At 58.7% G+C, this 19609-nt stretch overlaps 2 protein-coding genes across 4 annotated transcripts in view; both read right to left on the bottom strand.

Moving 5' to 3' along the window:
• Positions 1–12114, bottom strand: part of CROCC (ciliary rootlet coiled-coil, rootletin) — a 35797-nt gene extending 23683 nt beyond the window's left edge. The window contains exons 1-12 of the mRNA XM_054085452.1: positions 11974–12114; positions 8835–8974; positions 6599–6784; positions 6435–6518; positions 5782–5873; positions 5542–5707; positions 4790–4896; positions 4154–4339; positions 3982–4078; positions 2791–2918; positions 2100–2226; positions 301–458 (exon numbers count right to left, since the gene is read on the bottom strand). Of these exons, the coding sequence (XP_053941427.1) occupies positions 301–458; positions 2100–2226; positions 2791–2918; positions 3982–4078; positions 4154–4339; positions 4790–4896; positions 5542–5707; positions 5782–5873; positions 6435–6518; positions 6599–6784; positions 8835–8969 (1466 nt within the window). The 5' untranslated portion in view covers positions 8970–8974; positions 11974–12114. The remainder of the gene's footprint in view (positions 1–300; positions 459–2099; positions 2227–2790; positions 2919–3981; positions 4079–4153; positions 4340–4789; positions 4897–5541; positions 5708–5781; positions 5874–6434; positions 6519–6598; positions 6785–8834; positions 8975–11973) is intronic.
• NECAP2 (NECAP endocytosis associated 2) lies at positions 12098–18467 on the bottom strand. Of its 3 annotated transcripts, none has more exons than XM_054085511.1 (8): positions 18339–18467; positions 18136–18212; positions 15987–16087; positions 15782–15886; positions 15239–15320; positions 14008–14116; positions 13449–13623; positions 12098–12854 (listed from the first exon to the last, which is right to left on the bottom strand). In XM_054085511.1, exons 1-8 carry the CDS (start codon positions 18345–18347, stop codon positions 12682–12684), a joined length of 831 nt encoding a protein of 276 aa, XP_053941486.1. In that variant the 5' UTR covers positions 18348–18467; the 3' UTR covers positions 12098–12681. The 3 variants fall into 3 exon arrangements, with proteins under 3 accessions (XP_053941486.1, XP_053941487.1, XP_053941485.1); XM_054085512.1 differs by lacking the exons at positions 18136–18212; positions 18339–18467 and adding exons at positions 13219–13297; positions 17317–17472; XM_054085510.1 differs by lacking the exons at positions 18136–18212; positions 18339–18467 and adding an exon at positions 17317–17473.
• Positions 18468–19609: the final 1142 nt, after the last annotated feature.

The following is a 19609-nucleotide window of genomic DNA, read 5'->3' on the forward strand; positions in this document are numbered from 1 at the left end:
GGGAGGGATGGATGGAGGGAGGGATGGATGGAGGGATGGATGGAGGGATGGATGTAGGGAGGGATGGATGGAGGGAGGGATGGAGGGATGGATGGACAGAGGGACGGATGGAGGGACGGATGGATGGATGGAGGGAGGGATGGATGATGGATGGAGGGAGGGATGGATGGAGGGAGGGAGGGATGGATGGAGGGAGGGATGGAGGGACATACAGATAGGCAGACAGAAGGATGGACAGATGGATGGACGGATAGCCAGAGGGCCGGATGGACAGCCGGAGGGACGGACAGAGGGCGGTACCTGCGCAGGCCGTCCCTCTCGGCACGCAGGCAGTTGAGCTGCTCCAGCGCCTCCTCCTGCGCCCGCCGGCAGCCTTCGGCCTCGGTGCTGAGCTCCTGCGCCCGCTGCTGCCCCGCGCTCAGCTCCCGCTGCAGCCGCTCCGCCGCAGCCCGCGCCTCCTGCGCAGCGCCCGTCAGCCCCACAGCCGCCTCCTCCCCACCATCCCCATCATCTTCATCAGCCCCATCCTCCTCCTCCCCATCCTCTTCATCCTCCTCATCGGCCTCATCTGTACCATCTTCATTGTCCTCATCCACCTCATCATCGCCATCATCCTCATCTCTATTCTCCTCATCCTCATCCCCATCTTCCCCATCCCAATACCCTTCAGCCTCATCCACACTCTCTTCATTGCCCCCATCGTCCTCATCTTCCTCGTCCCCATCATCATCACCCTCTTCATCCTCACCATCCTCCTCACTATCCCCATCATCTTCCTCATCTCCATCCTCATCCCCTCCATCCTTTTCATCCTCCTCATCAGCCTCATCTGCACCATCTTCATTGTCCTCATCATCCTCCTCGTCCACATCATCATCATCATCCTCATCACCATTATCCTCATCTCTATTCTCCTCATCCTCTTCCCCATCATCTTCCTCATCCCCATCATCCTCACCTCCATCATCCTCATCCCCATCATCCTCATCATCTTCCTCATCCCCATCTTCCCCATCTTCATCATCCCAATACCCATCAGCTTCATCCACACTCTCTTCATTGCCTCCATCATCCTCATCTTCTTTGTTCCCATCATCATCACCCTCTTCATCCTCATCCTCCTCATCCTCCCCATCCCCATCAGCCTCCTCATCAGCCTCATCTTCATTGTCCTCATCATCCTCCTCATCCACCTCATCATCGCCATCATCCTCATCAGTCATCCTCATCTCTATTCTCCTCATCCCCATCCCCATCTTCCCCATCATCCTCATCATCTTCCTCATCCCCATCTTCACCATCATCTTCCTCATCCCAATACCCTTCAGCCTCATCCGCACGCTCTTTATTGCCCCCATCATCCTCATCTTCTTTGTCCCCATCATCATCACCCTCTTCACCCTCCTCCTCCTCACCATCCCCATCATCTTCCTCATCCCCACCCTCATCCCCTCCATCCTTTTCATCCTCCTCCTCAGCCTCACCTGCACCATCTTCATTGTCCTCATCATCCTCCTCATCCACCTCATCATCACCATCATCCTCATCACCATCATCCTCATCACCATCATCCTCATCTCTGTTCCCCTCATCCTCTTCCCCATCATCTTCCTCATCCCCATCTTCACCATCATCTTCATCCCAATACCCTTCAGCCTTATCCGCACCCTCTTCATTGCCCCCATCATCCTCATCTTCTTCCCCATCATCTTCCTCATCCCCATCTTCCCCATCATCCTCATCATCCCAATACCTCATCATCCCATTATCCTCATCTTCCTCATCCCCATCATCACCCTCTTCATCCTCATCCTCCTCCTCCTCCTCACCATCCCCATCACCTTCCTCATCCCCCTCCTCTTCAGCCTCATCTGCACCATCTTCATTGTCCTCATCCACCTCATCATCGCCATCATCGTCATCTCTGTTCTCCTCATCCTCTCCCCCATCATCTTCCTCATCTTCATCATCCTCACCCCCATCCTCATCCCCATCATCTTCATCCCCACCCTCCCCACCCCCATCCTCCTCCTCCCTCTCCCCCTCCTCCTCCCTCTCCCCCTCCTCCTCTTCCTCCCCCTCCTCCTCCTCCTCCCCACCTGCAGTTGGAGGCGTTGGCGGCGCAGAGCAGCGAGAACGGCCTCAGTGCCGGGAGGGGACGCGGGAGGGGACGGCGGCGGAGCGGGGTCCTCAGCCAGGACAGCCTGGGGGGAGAGCCGGGGGAAACTGAGGCACGGCGGGGGAGAAACTGAGGCACGGGAGGGGGAAACTGAGGGATGGGGAGAAACAGGCACAGGGAAACTGAGGCATGGGGGAAACTGAGGCACAGGGGGAAACAGGCATGGGGGAAACTGAGGGGCAGGGGGGGAACTGAGGGATGGGGGAAACTGAGGGATGGGGGAAACTGAGGCACAGGGGGGAAAACTGAGGGATGGGGGGAACTGAGGGACAGGGGAAACAGGCATGGGGGAAACTGAGGGATGGGGGAAACAGGCACAGGGAAACTGAAGGATGGGGTAAACTGAGGCACAGAGGGGGAAACTGAGGCACAGGGGAAACTGAGACACAGGGGGAAACTGAGGCACATGGGGTGAACTTAGGAACTGGAGGGAAACTGAGGCACGAGGGAAACTGAGGCATGGGGGAAACTGAGGCACGAGAGAAACTGAGGCACGGGGAGAAACTGAGGCACAGGGAGAAACTGAGGCACGGGGAGAAACTGAGGCACGGGTGAAACTGAGGCATGGGAGGAAACTGAGGCACGGGGGGAAACTGAGGCACGAGGGAAACTGAGGCACGGGGGGACACTGTGGCACGGGGGGGAGCACCTGGGTGACCTCCTGCAGTGCCTTCCGGAGCGTTTCCACCTCGGAGCGCAGCGCCGCCTCCTCCGCCGAGTCCGGAGCGCGCAGGACCTCCTGCAGAGCCCCTCGGGGTCAGCGCTGCGCGGGGTCCTCTCCGCCGGTGCCACCGCAGAGCCCCGCGGGGACACACGGAGCCACCGCAGCGCTGGAAGGGACCTCCGAGCCCGCCCCGTTCCAACCACCTCCCACCGGATCACGGTTTCCAAACCCCATCCGACCCGGCCTGGAACCCCTCCAGGGATGGGGCAGCCACCACTGCTCTGGGCAACCTGGGCCAGGGCCTCCCCACCTGAACAGGAGAACATTTCTCCCCAAGATCTCATCTCAATCTCCCCTCTCTCAGCTCAAAACCATTCCCCTCAGCCCATCCCTGCCCTCCCTGATCCAGAGCCCCTCCCCAGCTTTCCTGGAGCCCCTTTCAGCACTGGAAGCGGCTCTAAGGTCTCCCCCTTCTCTTCTCCAGGCTGAACAACCCCAACCCTCTCTCTTTCACAGCACCACCAACCCCAGCGCTGAGCACCACATCTCCACAGGGTTTGAACCCCTCCAGGGATGGAGACCCCATCAGCGCCAGGGCCTGAGATCCCTCTGCTGAAGGAACATTCCCCAACACAGGTAGGAGGCCCTGGAACAGGGTGTCCAAAGCAGTGGTGACTCCATTCCTGGAGGGGTTCCAGGCCAGGTTGGATGGGGCTTGGAGCCCCTGAGCCAGTGGGAGGTGTCCCTGCCCATGGCTGTGGTGGGACTGGATGGGCTTTGAGGTCCCATCCAACCCAAACCATCTCATGGATCCATGATTCTCACCTGCTGTCAACCAGAACCCCCAGATGCCATCCCTGGAGGGGTTCCAGGCCAGGTTGGATGGGCCTTGGAGCCCCTCATCCAGTGGGAGGTGTCCCTGGACGGACTCTGAGGTTCCTTCCAAACCATTCCATGGGTCTACAAATGTCCAACCCAACCCTCCCCTGGCACAACTTGAGGCCGTTTCCTCTGGTCCATCCCTTGGCCCTTGGCAGAAGACCCCAGCACCCCCTCACCCCGAGGTCCCCCCCAGGAGCCGTGGGCAGCGAGGAGGTCACCTCTCCCCGTGCTCCCCACACGTCCCCCGCGTTCTCACCAGGTTCTGGAGCTGCAGACTCAGCGCCTCCACCGCCCGCTCCTTCTCGCCATCGTCATCCCGCAGGCGCTCCAGGGCGGCCGCCAGCTCCACCAGCCTGCGCCGAGACACGGGCCACCAGGAGATGCCACCACCCACCTCCTGCCACCCCAACCCTCCCCCCGCCCCATACTTTGTTCCCAGGTCGGCGTCCCGCGCCGCCAGCTGCTCCTCCAGCTGTGCCACCCGCAGCGCCTGCTGCTCCCGCGCCGCGCTCGCCTCGCTCTCGGCCACCCGCACGTTGGCGGCCACGTGAAGGCACGCGGCGTGGGCCACCCTGCCCACCTGTGACACCTCGTGACGCAGCTCCAAGAGGTCCCTGCAGCAGGAGATGCAGGATTGGACCTCTTGATCCTCCAGGAACCACCCAGACCCTCCCTGGAACCCTGGCAGCTCCAAGAGCAGGATTGGACCTCTTGGTCCTCCAGGAACCACCCAGAACCACCCAGAACCCCAGCAGCTCCAAGAGGTCCCTGCAACAGGAGATGCAGGATTGGACCTCTTGGTCCTCCAGGAACCACCCAGACCCTCCCTGGAACCCTGGCAGCTCCAAGAGCTCCAAGAGAAGGATTGGACCTCTTGATCCTCCAGGAACCACCCAGACCCTCCCTGGAACCCTGGCAGCTCCAAGAGCTCCAAGAGCAGGATTGGACCTCTTGGTCCTCCAGGAACCCCCCAGAACCCCAGCAGCTCCAAGAAGTCCCTGCAACAGGAGATGCAGGATTGGACCTCTTGGTCCTCCAGGACCTGCCCTGGAGACCCCTCTGACCTCTCAGTGCTGGCTTTCATCTCGCCGAAGTGACGCCTGAAGGCCACCACTTGTCTCCAGAGGGTCAGAAGCCGGCTGTGCTCGGTGCTGAAGTAGGTGTTGAAGGACTGGCCATGGGATGGAGAAGTGTCTGGCCAGGAACGGGGGTTCCTCCCCGTGGGCCACCTCTGCCTGGCAGCCCCCACCTCCCCTGGTCCATCCTCCTCCTCTGCTCCCCAAATGTCCACCCATGCCCATCAGCTCCTCATCACCCACGGTCCTCCACAGCCAGCCCAGCCCAACCCCTTCCACCCTCCATGGAGAGGGGTGGGGATATGTCCTTCTGCCCTGCGTTGTCCTCCCACCACCTGCTGCATACGCTCTGCCCCAAAATCTTCTCCATGCAATGTTCCACATGGTCCCACATCCCTCCTCGTGGTCCCACATCCCTCCCACCATCCCTCCTGGTGGTCCCACATCCCTCCCTTACATCCCTCCTGGTGGTCCTGCATCCCTCCTGGTGGTCCCACATCCTTCCCACCATCCCTCCTGGTGATCCCACACCCCTCCTGGTGGTCCCACACCCCTCCTGGTGGTCCCACATCCTTCCCACCATCACTTCTGGTGGTCCCACATCCCTCTTGGTGGTCCCACATCCTTCCCACCATCCCTCCTGGTGATCCCACACCCCTCCTGGTGGTCCCACATCCCTGCTGGTGGCCCCACGCCCATCCTGGTGGTCCTGCATCCCTCACTCCCAGGGTCCCTCCAACCTCCTCCTCGCGCCTCCACTCGGCCTCGCGCTGCTCCAGCTCCTCCCGCGCCCGTGCCCAGTCGGCCGTCAGCTTGCGGATGTCCTCGCTCAAGGCCGCGTTGGCCACGTTGGCTTGTTCCAACTGCTCCCGCAGCATCGAGTTCACCTGCACCAGGCTGCTGCTCCTGGGGTGGGAGAGGTCACCCGTGGCTGGAGACTCAACTTTGGTCCCAACGGCTCCTCGGGGACCCCCACCCACCTCTGCTGCTCCTCTTCCAGGCGGATCAGGGCGTTCTCCAGCTCGTTGCTGCTCTCCTCCTCCGGCTGCGAGCTGCTCGCGTCCAGCTGAGTCTGCAGGGACGGCAGCGCACTCCAGCCTCAGAGAACCATGGAAAGGGTTGGGGTGGAAGGGACCTCAAAGCCCCTCCAGTCCCACACCTCCCACTGGATCAGGGGCTCCGAGCCCCATCCAACCTGGCCTGGAACCCCTCCAGGGATGGAGCAGCCACCACTGCTCTGGGCAGCCTGGGCCAGGGCCTCCCCACCCTCACAGGAGAACATTTCTCCCCAAGATCTCATCTCAATCTCCCCTCTTTCCGCTCAAAACCATTTCCCTCATCCTCTCCCTGCCCTCCCTGATCCAGAGCCCCTCCCCAGCTTTCCTGGAGCCCCTTTCAGCCCTGGAAGCTGCTCTAAGGTCTCCCTGCAGCCTTCTCTTCTCCAGGCTCTTCTCCAACCCTCTCAGCCTGTCCTCGGACAGGAGGTCCTTCAGCCCTCAGATCATCTCCATGGCCTCCTTTGGACTCGTTCCTACAGCTCCATCTCCTTCTCACGCTGAGGACTCCAGAACTGGACTCAGGGCTTTAGATGGGATCTCACCAGAGCCAGGAACCCCCCAAGCCCATCCCTCACCGTCAGCCTCTCCTGCTCCAGCTCCGTCGCCTTCTCCAGCAGCTGCTGCTCCACTTCTCCACATTTCTTCTTGTATTGCAACACCTGGGTGGAGACATCGGGGAGGGGAGGTGATGCTGGTGAGGGTCCCCAAAACGTCCCCGTGTCCCCTGGGCAGGACGTACCTTGGCCTGGAGCTTCTGCACCAGCTGGGCTTGCCGCTGCTGGCCCTCCTGGTAGGCCTGCAGCTTGCGCTTGTAGGCGCTTTGTTCCTCCTCCAGCAGCCGCCGCAACTCGATGTTGTGCTGCGCCAGGCTCCGGTTCTCCGCCGCTTCCCGCTCCCCCGTCTCCAGCCGGAGGGTTTGCTCCAGCTGGGATGGGATGGAGGAGATGCTGGGATACCCCAACCAGCCCTGGGGAGGTTCGTTCTGATCCCCGTTGTGGGATGGGTTGGGTTGGAAGGCACCTCAAACCCATCATGGGCAGGGACGCCTCCCATCGGATCCTCGGTGGGAGACACACAGAGCCAGCACAGGGGTGGAGGGGACCTCGGAGCCCTCCCAGTTCCAACCACCTCCCGCTGGATCAGGAGCTCCTCGGTGGGAGACACACGGAACCAACGCAGGGGTGGAGGGGACCTCTAAGCACTCCCAGTTCCAACCACCTCCCACTGGATCAGGAGCTCCTCAATGAGAGACACACAGAACCAGCACAGGAGTGGAGGGGACCTCGGAACCCTCCCAGTTCCAACCACCTCCCACTGGCTCAGGAGCTCCAAGCCCCATCCAACCTGGCCTTGAACCCCCCCAGGGATGGGGCAACCACTGCTCTGGACACCCCGGGCCAGGTCCTCCTCACTTTTACATCCAAGAAATTCCTCCTTATGCCCCATCCAGATCTTCTCCCTTCTAATTCAAAGCCGTTCCCCCATCCCACCACTCCTGGACCCTCTACCCATACCCCCCCTCCAGCTTTCCTGTTGCCCCTTCAGCCACGAAGCCTCTTCCACCTTCACTCCAAGCGCCAAAGCCGCGCTCTGGGTGCTCCTCCGGCTCCCCCTCTCCTCACATGGATCCTTCGGAGATTTGGGGGTTGCTTTTTAACCCCTCTCGGTGCCCAGAGAAGCCCCATTCCCAGCAGCTCCGGGCCCTGACACCAGGGATCCCCCTTTAGGGAGTTTTCCTGTTATTTCCCTCTTTTTCATTAACAATCAGCAATGAACTGAGGTGCAGCGCCCCAAAAACCCCAATCTCTCCTCGATTTGGGTGTCCAGGAGCCGCATTCCGCGTCCGCCCACTGCCCAAAGCCTTTGGGCATCCCCTGTTGCGAGGGGAAAAGGTGACGGATGCCGATGGGGAGGCTCTGCTCCCAAAACCAGAGGGATAAATAAAATAGGGATGGGGAGGAGGGGCTGTGCATGGAGCAGGACAAGCCCCAACAAGGCAGGACGGGCCCGGACAAGTCGAATGAACGGCACTGAAATTCCCAGTACCGGGAGGGCACGAGGGATGTCACAGCATCCCCTGCTCGGAGCAGAGGAACCGCTGCGCTTTGCCTTGTTCTTGATTTGGGGGTTAAAATCATAGAATCATGGAATGGTTTGGGTTGGAAGGGACCTCAAAGCCCATCCAGTCCCACCCCTGCCATGGGCAGGGACCCCTCCCACTGGCTCAGGGGCTCCGAGCCCCATCCAACCTGGCCTGGAACCCCTCCAGGGATGGGGCAGCCACCACTGCTCTGGGCACCCTGGGCCAGGGCCTCCCCACCCTCGTGGGGAAGAATTTCTTCCTCATGTCCAGTCCAAATCTGCTCCTCTCCAGTTTCCATTGTCCTTCGCCCTATCACTCCAGGCCCATGGGAAAAAGCCCCTCTCCAGCTTTCCTGTAGCCCCTTCAGGTACTGGAAGGCCACTATAAGATCTCCTCAGAGCCTTCTCCAGGCTGAACAACCCCAACTGTCCCCACAGCAGAGGTGTTCCAGCCCTCAGATCATCCTTGTAGCCTCGTCTGGAACCATTCCAACAGCTCCATCTCCTTCTTGTGTTGAGGATTCCAGAACTGGACACAATCCTCCAGATGAGGTCTCACAGGAGAGGAATAGAGGGGCAGAATCCCCTCTCTCACCCTGCTGCCCACGCTGCTTTGGATGCAGCCCAGGACACGGTTGGTTTCTGGGCTGTGAGTGACGTTGCCGGCTCATGTCGAGCTTCTCATCGACCAGCACCCCAAGTCCTTCTCCTCAGGGCTGCTCTCCATCCCATCATCCCCAGCCTGTATTGAAATCAGGGATTGCCTCGACCCAGGGGTAGGACCTTGCCCTTGGCCTTGTTGAACCTCCCGAGGTTCTCACAGCCCCACTTCTCCAGCCTGTCCAGGTCCATCTGGGTGACATCCTGTCCCGGATGGCTTTGGGTTCTCGTACCCGCTCGCTGATGGCGTTGTACTTGATGGCCAACTCATCGCGCTCGGCGCGGCTCTGGGCCAGCAGATCCTCGACACGCGACAGCTCCTGCTGCAGGATGCGGTTCTCCTCCTGGAGGGACAGCAGCGAGGACATGGCCCCTGCGGGACAGGGATGAGAACAGGGCTCAGGTCAGAGCCGGAACACGGCAGATGGGATCATGGAATGGTTTGCGTTGGAAGAGACCTCAAAGCCCATCCAGTTCCAATCCATGGGCAGGGACACCTCCCGCTGGCTCAGGGGCTCCAAGTCCCATCCAACCTGGCCTGGAACCCCTCCAGGGTTCAGCCACCGCTGGGCAACAATTCACCTCCTGCAGCTCACATGCGCCGCAGTCCAAAACCACTGCAGATTTGCCGTTACGACCTCGGAATCGCTGCAGATTCATAATTGCAGTCGCAAAAAATGAAGCAGATTTAAGATCACGATCGCGGGTGCTGCAGAGCTGGGCTCGCAACCGCGAACCCGCAGCAGATTGAGAGTTGCAGCTGCAAAACCGCCGCAAACACGCAGCTGTGATGGCAAAACCGCAGCAAGTTTGTGCCTGCAGCCACAAAACCGCTGCAAAGCTGTGCTTGCAATCACGAAGCTGCTGCAGATTTGTCATTACAGTCATAAACCCATTGCAAAATTTGCCACAAACCCACTGCAAATTTGCAATTACAATTGCAAACCCACTGCAGATTTGCAGGTGCATCCCAAGAGCGCTGCAGGGTGAAGCTGCAACCACAACGCCACAGCAGATTTAGAACTGCAATCACAAAAACTCCTCCAAATGTATAGTTGCCATTGCAGAACGATTGCAAATTCACAGCTACAGCCACGAGGCCGCTGCAGATTTGCGGCTGTGCTCACAAGAGTGCTGCATCTTTGTAGTTGCAACCACAAAACTGCTGCAAATTTGTGTTTGCATTCACAAAACCACCGCGGAGTTATAGTAACAGTCACAAACCCACTGCAAATCTCTGTTAGCGATCACAAAACTGCTGCAGAGTTGTAGCCATGACCACGAAACCACTGTGAATTTGTGTTTGCAGCCACAAAACCGCTGCAGATTTGCAGCTGCAGCTACAAAACCCGCAGCAAATTTGTGTTAGCGATCACAAACCCACTGCAGATTCGCTGTTAGGATCACCAGACTGTTGCAATCAGTGCTCACGATGCCCCAATCACATCAGATTCGCAAAGTGCAAGCACAAACCTGCTGCAAATTTGTCTTTGCAGTCACAAAACTGCTGCAAATTACACTTTGCAGCCACGAAACCGCTGCAGAGTTGGAGATCTGACCACAAAACCGCTGCAGAGTTGCAGCTCCAGTCACAAACCCGCTCCAGGCTCGTGGCTGCGATCGCAACCCCCTTGCAGATTCACAGCTCCAGACACAAACCTGCAGCGAATTTGCATTTGCAATCGCAGAACGGCTGCGGAATTGTGTTTGCAGCCACAACACTGCTGCAGAGCTGTGGTGCCGACCACAAACTCCTGCAGATTTGTGTTTGCAGCCACAAAACCGCTGCAAATTGGCGTTTGCAGTCCCCTAAACCGCTGCAATTTCACATTGGCGCTCACAAACCCGTTGCAGAGTCACGGTCGTGATCCCCAAACTGTTGCAATCATTGCTTTGCAGCGCGAGGTGCCGGCAGCCCCACTGCGGCCGTGCCAGTGGCTCTCGCCATCCCGTCACCCCTTCGCCGCTGCTCCCGCGAGAGCGGCCGTCAGATCCCGCTCGGCGAGGGGGGGAAGCGCCCACCTCACCCCCAGCATTGGGCTCACGCACAGGCTGCCACCAGCCCTTCGCACCCCCTCGTCGCAGCCTCCTCGCTCCCAAAGCCCTTTGCGTTGGATTCTTTGGGGCACGGAGGTGTCCGGCGAGAGGAAAGCCAATAATGTGGTTGGGATTAGCTGGAAATCCTCGCCTTCCCCTCCGAGCGTGACGGAGGGAGTGGGGACCCTCCTCTTCCTGGTTTCTTCGGGGGTCCCCAACGCCGTTGGTGATGGTGGAGCATCCACCGCCCAAACCACCCCCCGAAAGCCACGCAGCCCAGCGGGGAGTCGCAAAGCAAACCAAGCGAGCTCTTGGCGAGAGGGGAACGAGCGAAATAAAGGAGAATTCAAAAATATAGCAGTGGCGGGTACTTCCCGGGGCCCAAAGAAGGGGGAATTGTCCTTACTTTGTCGCGCTGTCCCCCAGGGCAGGATGGTGCTGGCTCCCACCGGGGAAAGGAGCTCCTTTCGTTAAATCCCAGCCCTGGTTAAGCTCATTAAAAGCCAAGGTTTTTCTCCGGGCAGGAAAAGCTTTAGGGTGGAGCGAGTGAGGGTTGTGACGGGGCAAAGCGGAATTAAACTCCCTAAGGATGCATCCCACGCTGTGACGGAGCCCCCACAACCACCCCAGGATGGGAAAATTTATCCCCCTGGAGTGGGAAATTGTACCCATCTGGGGTAATTAAGGCATTTTGCCCCCAGCCCAGCAGGGAACGCTGCCGCTAAAGCCCCAAGCTCAGCTCAAAATCCCCTGCACCGGAATTAAATCACAGAGGTGCCCCCAAACCACCCTCCAGAAAGGATCGGGGTCTCCCGTCCCACCCGCCGAGACGGAGCTGCCTCCAGGGTCCCCCCAGGCTTTGGCGGTGGAAGGAAATTCTTTTTTTCCTCCTCTTTCTTTCCTTACCTTCCCCTCCCGGAGTCCTTCCCGACTGTAAAAGCACTGCTAAGCAACAGGCGTGTGTTGTGCTCGGCTGGCAGAGGCGCTCGGCCCCGGCGAGGGGGGAACCGCTCCGAGTGGGATGGGAGAAGGTTTGGATTGGACATTGGGAAGAAATTCTTCACGGTGAGGGTGGGGAGGCCCTGAGCTGCGGCGGCTGCCCCATCCCTGGAGGTGTCCAAGGCCAGCTTGGATGGGGCTTGGAGCCCCGGATCCAGTGGGAGGTGTCCCAAGGGTTGCAACTGGATGGGCTTTGAGGTTCCTTCCAACCCAAACCATTCCGTGAACCACAAATGCTCATCACAGCTCCTCTGAGCCCACACCGGCGGGGGTAAAACATTCCCGTTTGGCATCAAAGCTGTTTTATGACTCACTTCAAAGCGTTACGTCTCTCACCTGGTCTCGCAAACTGGCTGCCAGGTAAAGCCAAGCTTTGAAACCAAACTGCTCAGCATCCGGATGGAAAGGGAAGGAATAAACTCCGAGGCACTGAGGACCCTGTAGACCCAAAGCCTTAATAAATAGGTAAGAAAATATTTATTTAAAGAAGAATCTCAAGCCCAGCTCTGTCAAAGAGACCAACTCCATCCTGTCCTTCGCTGCAGAAACCACTTAATGAAGTGTCTGCAGAATGAAGTAAAAATATAGGGGGGAAAAAAAGCCTTCCTGTAGCAAGAAATGAGGAACTTTAGCATCCGGCTCCCCTCCTGCATCTCGGCAGCACGTTCAGATGGATTTTGCAGCCGAGGCATCCCCAGGAGGCTGTTCCCCACAGGGGAGGTGTCTCCAAGAGGCTGCTCCCCTCCGCAGGGAGGATTTATCCAGCCCAAATACACGAGAAGAAAGTGGAGAAGACTCCAAGGAGGCTCGATCGTATAAACCTGTACCGAAAATCATTCTAATTGGGGCAGAGTGACGAGCGAGAGTCCTCCTGCACCGAGCATGCGCTCGCCCTCTCGTTATTCAGGAGAGGTGATGAAGCCATGGCTTTTTTTAATGGAGAAACAAGATTTGCTGCAATCCAGGTGAAAAAGAAAAGGCCCCTGACAAGGAAGGCACTGGTGCGGAGTGTTTTAAGGCACGAGTGTGTTTGCTCTGCAGTACTTATTTCAGCATTTGGAGGTGGGAAAGGGGTTGAAGGGCAGGAGCGGAGTTTCCTGAAGCCCCTGCTTTGGTCCCGAAGGCGTTGCAACAATCCCAGCACCCACGTAGGGAAGAGCGGATGAGGTCAGAATTGAACCCAGCCCATGTTTGTCTGAGGCTGGTTAGAAGAGGACCTGGAGAGAAAGAAAAAAGGAGAAAAAAGAAGTTTTGGATAGTAGGAAGGAGCCAGGCAGGCAGAAATGGGTCTTCCAGGGCCACCCCAAAACTCTCCGCTGCACAGAGCGGCTGGGGAAGATGGGACACGCTGCTGGAATGGGGAGGAAGAGGAAGGCAGGGCCCACGGACCTGCTCTAAATGCAGGGAATTTGTGCCACGTGCTGTCAAGACGTGCTTTTAAATCCCAAAAAGGTGTTTTCATGAAGTGGGGTCCCCATCCCAGCAGGGAGGGTCAGGAAAACCAGTGGGATTCCATCCAGACCGTGGGTTCTAACGCTGCAGGGATCGCCCACACCACACACAAACCCTACACGGCCTCACCCCGAAGCTTTAGCAAAGTCTCCCCAGGTATCGGCGGGGGCAGAGGGAGCGTCAGGCTGCGGCCACAACAAGAGGGAGTCTGTCGGCAGCCAGGAATGTCGGGAAGAGAGAAAACAAACATCAGGAGTTATTTCTCACTATTATTCCCAGATTCTCTCTCTGTTTTCCCAACTTTGATGGGTAAAACTGAATCTAAAGAGCCTTATAGCCATCCTTGCGTGACCACAGACCTGTGATAGGGGTGCCTGGGAGCTGGGTGGGAGTGGAGACCGAAGACGGCCGCTCTCCGGGAGGACAAACCGGAGCGGGTTTTCCTCCGGGAGGTGGTGGAAGCAAGCTCAGGCCCCCAGCACTCACGGGACGCGGTCTGGTGTTCCCTGGTGCTCCTTCTTTTTTCTTCATGTTCTGAAAGACAGGGAAATCTGGGTGGTATCACATTTAAATTCAGACTCGGAGTGCGATTCCTCCCACTCATGAGTCACAGGAAGCCAAATGGCTTTATTCTAGGGAAAAACTGGCTGTGCCACGATGTCCCACTGCCAGAGGAGTAAGAAGGGTCAAAGCAAAGATGGTTTTTGCCCTCAAATCCCCACCCCGAATACACAGACCCGGTTCTGTAACCAGGAATTGTAACTCGGCCACTCTGCAAAGCCCAGCATACAGCATCATCACCAAGAGCTCTGCTTCCAGGCTCCCTCCTGCACCGGAATTTGGGGGAGAAGCCGCTGCTCCCTCTTGTGCCGCCCAAGGGAAACATCAGGAGTGGATTTAGCCAGAAAAGCCCCTCACCGCAATGTTGAGCTTGATGGTTTGCCCCTCCTTGAAGCCCAGGTCCAGCTTGGGTCCCTGATCGGGATTCTCGGCCTGCCTAGCCAGCTCGCTCTGCTGCCTCACCCACCTGCAGGAATTCAGTAAGAGAAGGACAGACGGAGAAATCCCAGCCGGGAGCAGCCCCTCTGCCTGGCAGCCGCTCGTCAGAGGTGCTGGATGTGAGCCCAGAGCAGAGGGAAACGATATGGGCAATGCCAGTAGATTCCTGCACTTCCAGCGCTCGAGCGCACAGATGGAATGGGTTGGAAGGGACCTCAGAGCCCCTCCAGTCACACCCCAGCCATGGGCAGGGACACCTCCCACTGGATCAGGGGCTCCAAGCCCCATCCAACCCGGCCTGGAACCCCTCCAGGGATGGAGCAGCCACCACTGCTCTGGGCAACCTGGGCCAGGGACTGCCCACCCTCACAGCAAAATATTTCTTCCTAAGATCTCATCTCACTCTCCCCTCTTGCGGCTCAAAACCATTCCCCTTGTCCCATCCCTGCCCTCCCTGATCTGGAGCCCCTCCCCAGCTTTCCTGGAGCCCCTTTCAGCACTGGAAGTTGCTCTTAGACCTCCTTCTCTTCTCCAGGCTGAACAACCCCAACTCTCTCAGCCTGTCCTCATACAGGAGGTTCTCCAGCCCTCACATCACCTTCGAGGCCTCCTCTGGACTCGCTCCAACCGCTCCATGTCCTTCCTGTGCTGAGGACTCCAGAACTGGACACAGGGCTCCAGGTGGGGCCTCAGAGAGCGGAGCAGAGGGGCAGAATCCCCTCCCTCACCCTCTGGTCCCTCTGCTTTGGACACTGCCCACAACGCGGTTGTTTCCTGGGCTGCGAGCACTCGTTGCCAGCTCCACATCCTCCACATCCCATCCTATCCCAAAGCCCCACTGTGTGCCAGCAGCTGGAGCAGCGTCCCAGCCGCTCAGGAGCAGCCCCTTACTGGTCGCATGTGAAAAAATTAAAAGGAATTAGGGACTTTACCCAGTTTTGGAGGGGGAAACCCAGTTTGGGAGCCTGCTGGGAAATATCGGCGAGCAGGAGAGCCGCCTGTGCAAAGGCTGTGCAGAGAAACAGGCGCTTCCACCTCTTTACACCATGCTCAGGACAGGAGCTCAGAGCTTCCTCTCCCCCTCCGCTTCTGGCAGGTGCCCACAAGGAACCGTCGAGCTGAGAGGATGCAGAGAGAGGCACAAACTCACTTAAAATGGTCCTGGAGGGCCACGTTGAAGTCAAAGGCATCCCCGCGGTCAACAAAGCCAACTCCGATGAACGCTCGGCGGCCTGGGGAAGGAGGAAGAGGAAGAGCTGGAGGCACAAAGTGGTGGAGGAAGAGGGATGGGATACTTTTCAGGCACATCCCCAAGCCCATTGCCTCCTCCAGCTGGAGCCGGGACTCTGGAGATGGAGCTACAGAAGAGACCTTTAGCTTCATGGTTGCACACACGAGCTTAGTAAAACCAGCTTCTAAATGAACCCAAGCGAGTCACAGCAGCAGCGGGCGTCACGGTGACGCTCTTTTATACTGAAGGGTCCCCAGGCTAATGCCGAACAGGAAAATTCCCGTTTTCCTTCCTGGTGAAGGACAGAGCAGGACTGGCACACAGGAGCAAGAGGATTTGTCGCTTTGTCAGCCCACACAGGGAATATTTAGCACTTGAGAGCAGGAATCCATCACAAATAAAGAGCAACTGAAGACTTCGCAGGCGATTCCCTCAGCCCATCCCATGGATATCACCACGTACCGTTCCCGTCTTCGATCCGAATGACGAAGTACCTGCTGGAGTCCGTCACGCTCTCCACAGCGATGCTGGGGAACTGCTCCACCGGCGCCTGGGCAAAAAGTTCTCCTGAAAAAGAGAAGTGGGCATGGGTTAAGGCCAGCGTCTCCGTGTTGTCTTCCGCCCCACAAAGAGGCACAGAGCTGCCGTCGTCCTTCCTTCTCCTTACCCGAGGTCTTGTCCTCCAGCTTAATGAAGGCGACCTTGCCCTTGGCTGTGATGCGCAGGCGGCCGCTCCATGCCGGCTGGTCCAGCTGCCACTCTGCGGCTCTGGAGAAAGAGGAAATGTCAACCAGCATCCGAGTCGCCTCTCGCACTCCAGACAACGTCAGCGACCTATTTTAGCACGCCATCATTTGTGAGAGAGCTCGCCTACTCCACTCCCTCAGTCGCCAGAAACAAAGCAGCGCAGGTGAGAACCCGCTCGCACCCACGCTCGCTGCGGAAGGAGGGAGGCTCGTGGAGAGGCCTCTCGTTTCACCCAAACCCAGACAGGCCCCTGCAAACAGAGCTGTCAAGTCCCAGTGGGGCTCAGGCACCAACAGCACCAGAGGTTTCACTTCCTTTTCTGCGGGATCTCCAGCTCAAAAGCAGCTTCTCAGCGCTACCGAGCTGCGTTGGCTCCAGCCTGGCTCTGCCCGACCAGCCTTTAGGCCAGGCAGAGGGGCCCCAAAACACAGCAGGGGGGAGAGACCCTGGCGTGGGGCGGAGATGGGGCACAGGGACACCTCATGGGGACAGTCCTGCTGCCCCATGGCAGGGGAATGACCCCACAGCCCCGGGGAGGGAGAAACACCCCCAGGGAGGGGGCTTTGCCCCCACATCCCCCAAGGAGGAAGCAACCCCCCTGTGCCCCACATTGAGGGGTCAAACCCCTCACATCCCATGGGAAGGGGACCCCCAAGCCTCACAGGAAGGGTTCACCCACCCCAATACTTTATGGAGAGAACACAAACACTCCACAGGAAGGGGGCAAACACCCCACACCCCATGGGTAGGAGACAAACCCCCCTGCACCCTACACGGAGGGGTCCCCCAAACCAACGGGGACGGACAAACCCCCTGCACACTACGGGGATGGGCAAACACCCCATGGGGAGGGGACCCACAACCTCAGGGAAGGGGACAAACACCCCACAGGGAAGCGGCAAACCCCTCATACCCCACGGGAAAGGGTTCAGATCCCCCAGCGCTCCATGGGGAGAGGGCAAACGCCCCGCACCCCACAAGGAGGGGCCCCCACATCCCCAGGGAGGGGGTAAACCCCCCAGAGCCCCTTGCGGAGAAGGAAAACACCTCGCACCCCGCGAGAAGGGGACCCCCACAGCCCCGGGGAGGGTTCAAACACTCCATGGGGGAGACAAACCTCAGCCACCCACGGGGAGGGGACAAGCCCCACACAACCCCCACGGGGAGGGACCCCCAGGCCCTCAGGGAGGGGACGAGGCCCCCGGGGAAGGGCGGCAGGGAGGGTTCGCCCCCCGAGGAGGGGGTCCCACCTGTAGCCGCGGTTAGAGGCCCGCGGCGGCACGCGGTAAACGTGCACCACCGGCTTCACGCACAGCACCGCCTCGTACTCCTCCTCCTCCGCCGTCGCCACCGCCGCCATCGCGGCGGAACCCCCCACCCGCCACCACTCTGTCCACGCCCCCGCCTCTATGGCCCCGCCCGCCGCAGCTCTAGCCACGCCTCTATGATACCGCCCTCTCGGCTCCGCCGGCGCCGTCGCTCTAGCCGCGCCTCTATGGTCCAGCCCGCCGCCGCTCTGGCCTCGCCTCTCTGGCCCCGCCCTCTCCGCTCCGCCAGGCGCCGGCGCTCTGGCCACGCCCCCGCCTCTACGGCCCCGCCCGCCGCCGCTCTGGCCGCGCCTCTGTGGCCCCGCGCCCCCTGGCGGCCGGAGACGCCCCGCAGGAGTTCCCCTTCCCCCTTGGAAATTCGCGTCTCTTCCGATTTCACTTGGAAAAAAGATATTAAAAATAAGAACGAAGAGGGAGCCGGAGGCTGAGGGAGCTGACAGCACCCCTCCAGCCCTGCTTGCCTCCTCCACGGGGCACCGAGCGCAAGGCTCGCGTGGGGAGGCCAGGGCACAGCAAACGAGGGGATAAAACACACCAAACAAACGGAAAATTAAACAAAAAAAATCACTTTTCTCCTCCTCAAGTCATGCCCCAGCTTGGGAAACTACACCTTCCCTCCAAACACTGCCACTTCCCACCCTCCTCAGAGCGCATCTCCGCAGGGAGCCTAAAAACAGGGCAAAACATCCCCTTTTTGGGCAAATACCAGGACAGTTGCAGCCGAGCACTCCCAGATTTTACCTTTTGGATGAGTGTTTAAGCATGTACTCGTGCCGGGAGCTCAAGTGGCCACCAAACCATCCCTCTTGTAGCCTCCCCTGCGAGAACCGGGGATAAAGGAGGAAAAAAAAAGCCGTTAAAAGTTTAGAGACATTTATTTAAAATACAATTTATAAAACGTTTTCTCTTCGGTGCAGGGGTTTCTGGGGGAAAACACACGGTACCGTGTTCATCTTCCACCTTCCCCGGGATGAGGGGGCTTCCTGCAGGAACGCCGAGCCCTGCCCGCGGGCGGGACGTATCCTGGGCACCGGGACGGAGGAGCAGGGGATCGCGGTGCCGGGGGAAGTGACGACGCTAAGACTGGCCAACTACACCAGGATTCGGGTGGATTTGGGGGTTTTTGGCCATTAAAAGCTATTTTTAGCAGTAATTAAGGAAAGGCGCGGTGACTATGGTTATTGCTGACGTGCTGCTCCTCTTCCCTTCCCATCGGGACTCATCCCAACCACCAGCCTGCACGGAGACAGGGGACCAACGAGCCCCTGCCCCAAAAAAGCGCCGGCGGTTGGGATGCCTGTCCCCACCTCACCCCATCCTCGCTGCTTTAATCAGCTTCAATCAGCTAATTAACGCTCTAGCGGATTCTTTTTGTACACAGGTAGTTTTATTTTACCGGTAACTTTTAAGCTGTTATTTCCATACACGTCTTTTTTTGTACGGTCGCTTCCCTAAGCGCGGAAGAGGTTCGGATTTGCTTGTTTACCCTTGAACCTACTGAGCACGAAGTGGCAGGGAAGGCTGCACCCGTACAGAACCATCCGCCGACAACTAGAACTGGTTTTCTAGGTCCCATCCCCTCCAAGGAGAGCATTTAGTGTTCATCTCATCCCTCGATAACAAGGTAGGTCAGCTTTTTCCGGCGGGAGCATCCGCGTTCTGGCAGACCCTCAGCCTGTGTGTTCTCTTCCCGGGAGCCAGAGGAGGAAAACGCCTTCCCTGCAGCCTCGCGGGGAGCCAGTTGCAGCAGGAAGAGGAGGGGAATCACCCAGACTTGACCCAACGCTGGTTTTGTACCCCAACTACTGCAATTTCAGGAGGCAAACGCCACTCGTACCATGACCTTCGCTCCGACTCCAGTTCGGAGCCTCGGGATGTCATTCCGCCCGGCCGTACGGAGCTGGGCTCTCTCCTTCCTGCAGAGCCCTGCGGCTGCACCGCCCGGTGCACCACTGCAAACAGTGGCTGGGCAGCGGGCACGTTCACGGGATCTGGCTACGTTCCCTTCTCCCCAAATATAAAAAGGAAAACAAGAAAAAGATGCATTTGAAGCTTTTCCTCACAGCCAGCAGAAAATCCAAGCTTGAACGGGTGCAAGATGTAAACTAGGTCGGACTCTTGACAGCACCCAAGGCGATCGGAACAACCAGGTATCCAGAGTCCGCTTCCAGGTGCTTGGCACCAGCAGGACACAGGAGGAGTAGCAAGAGCTTGC

The sequence above is a fragment of the Cuculus canorus genome, chromosome 21 (genome assembly GCF_017976375.1).
Source record: "Cuculus canorus isolate bCucCan1 chromosome 21, bCucCan1.pri, whole genome shotgun sequence".
In the NCBI taxonomy this organism is placed as follows: Eukaryota; Metazoa; Chordata; class Aves; order Cuculiformes; family Cuculidae; genus Cuculus; species Cuculus canorus.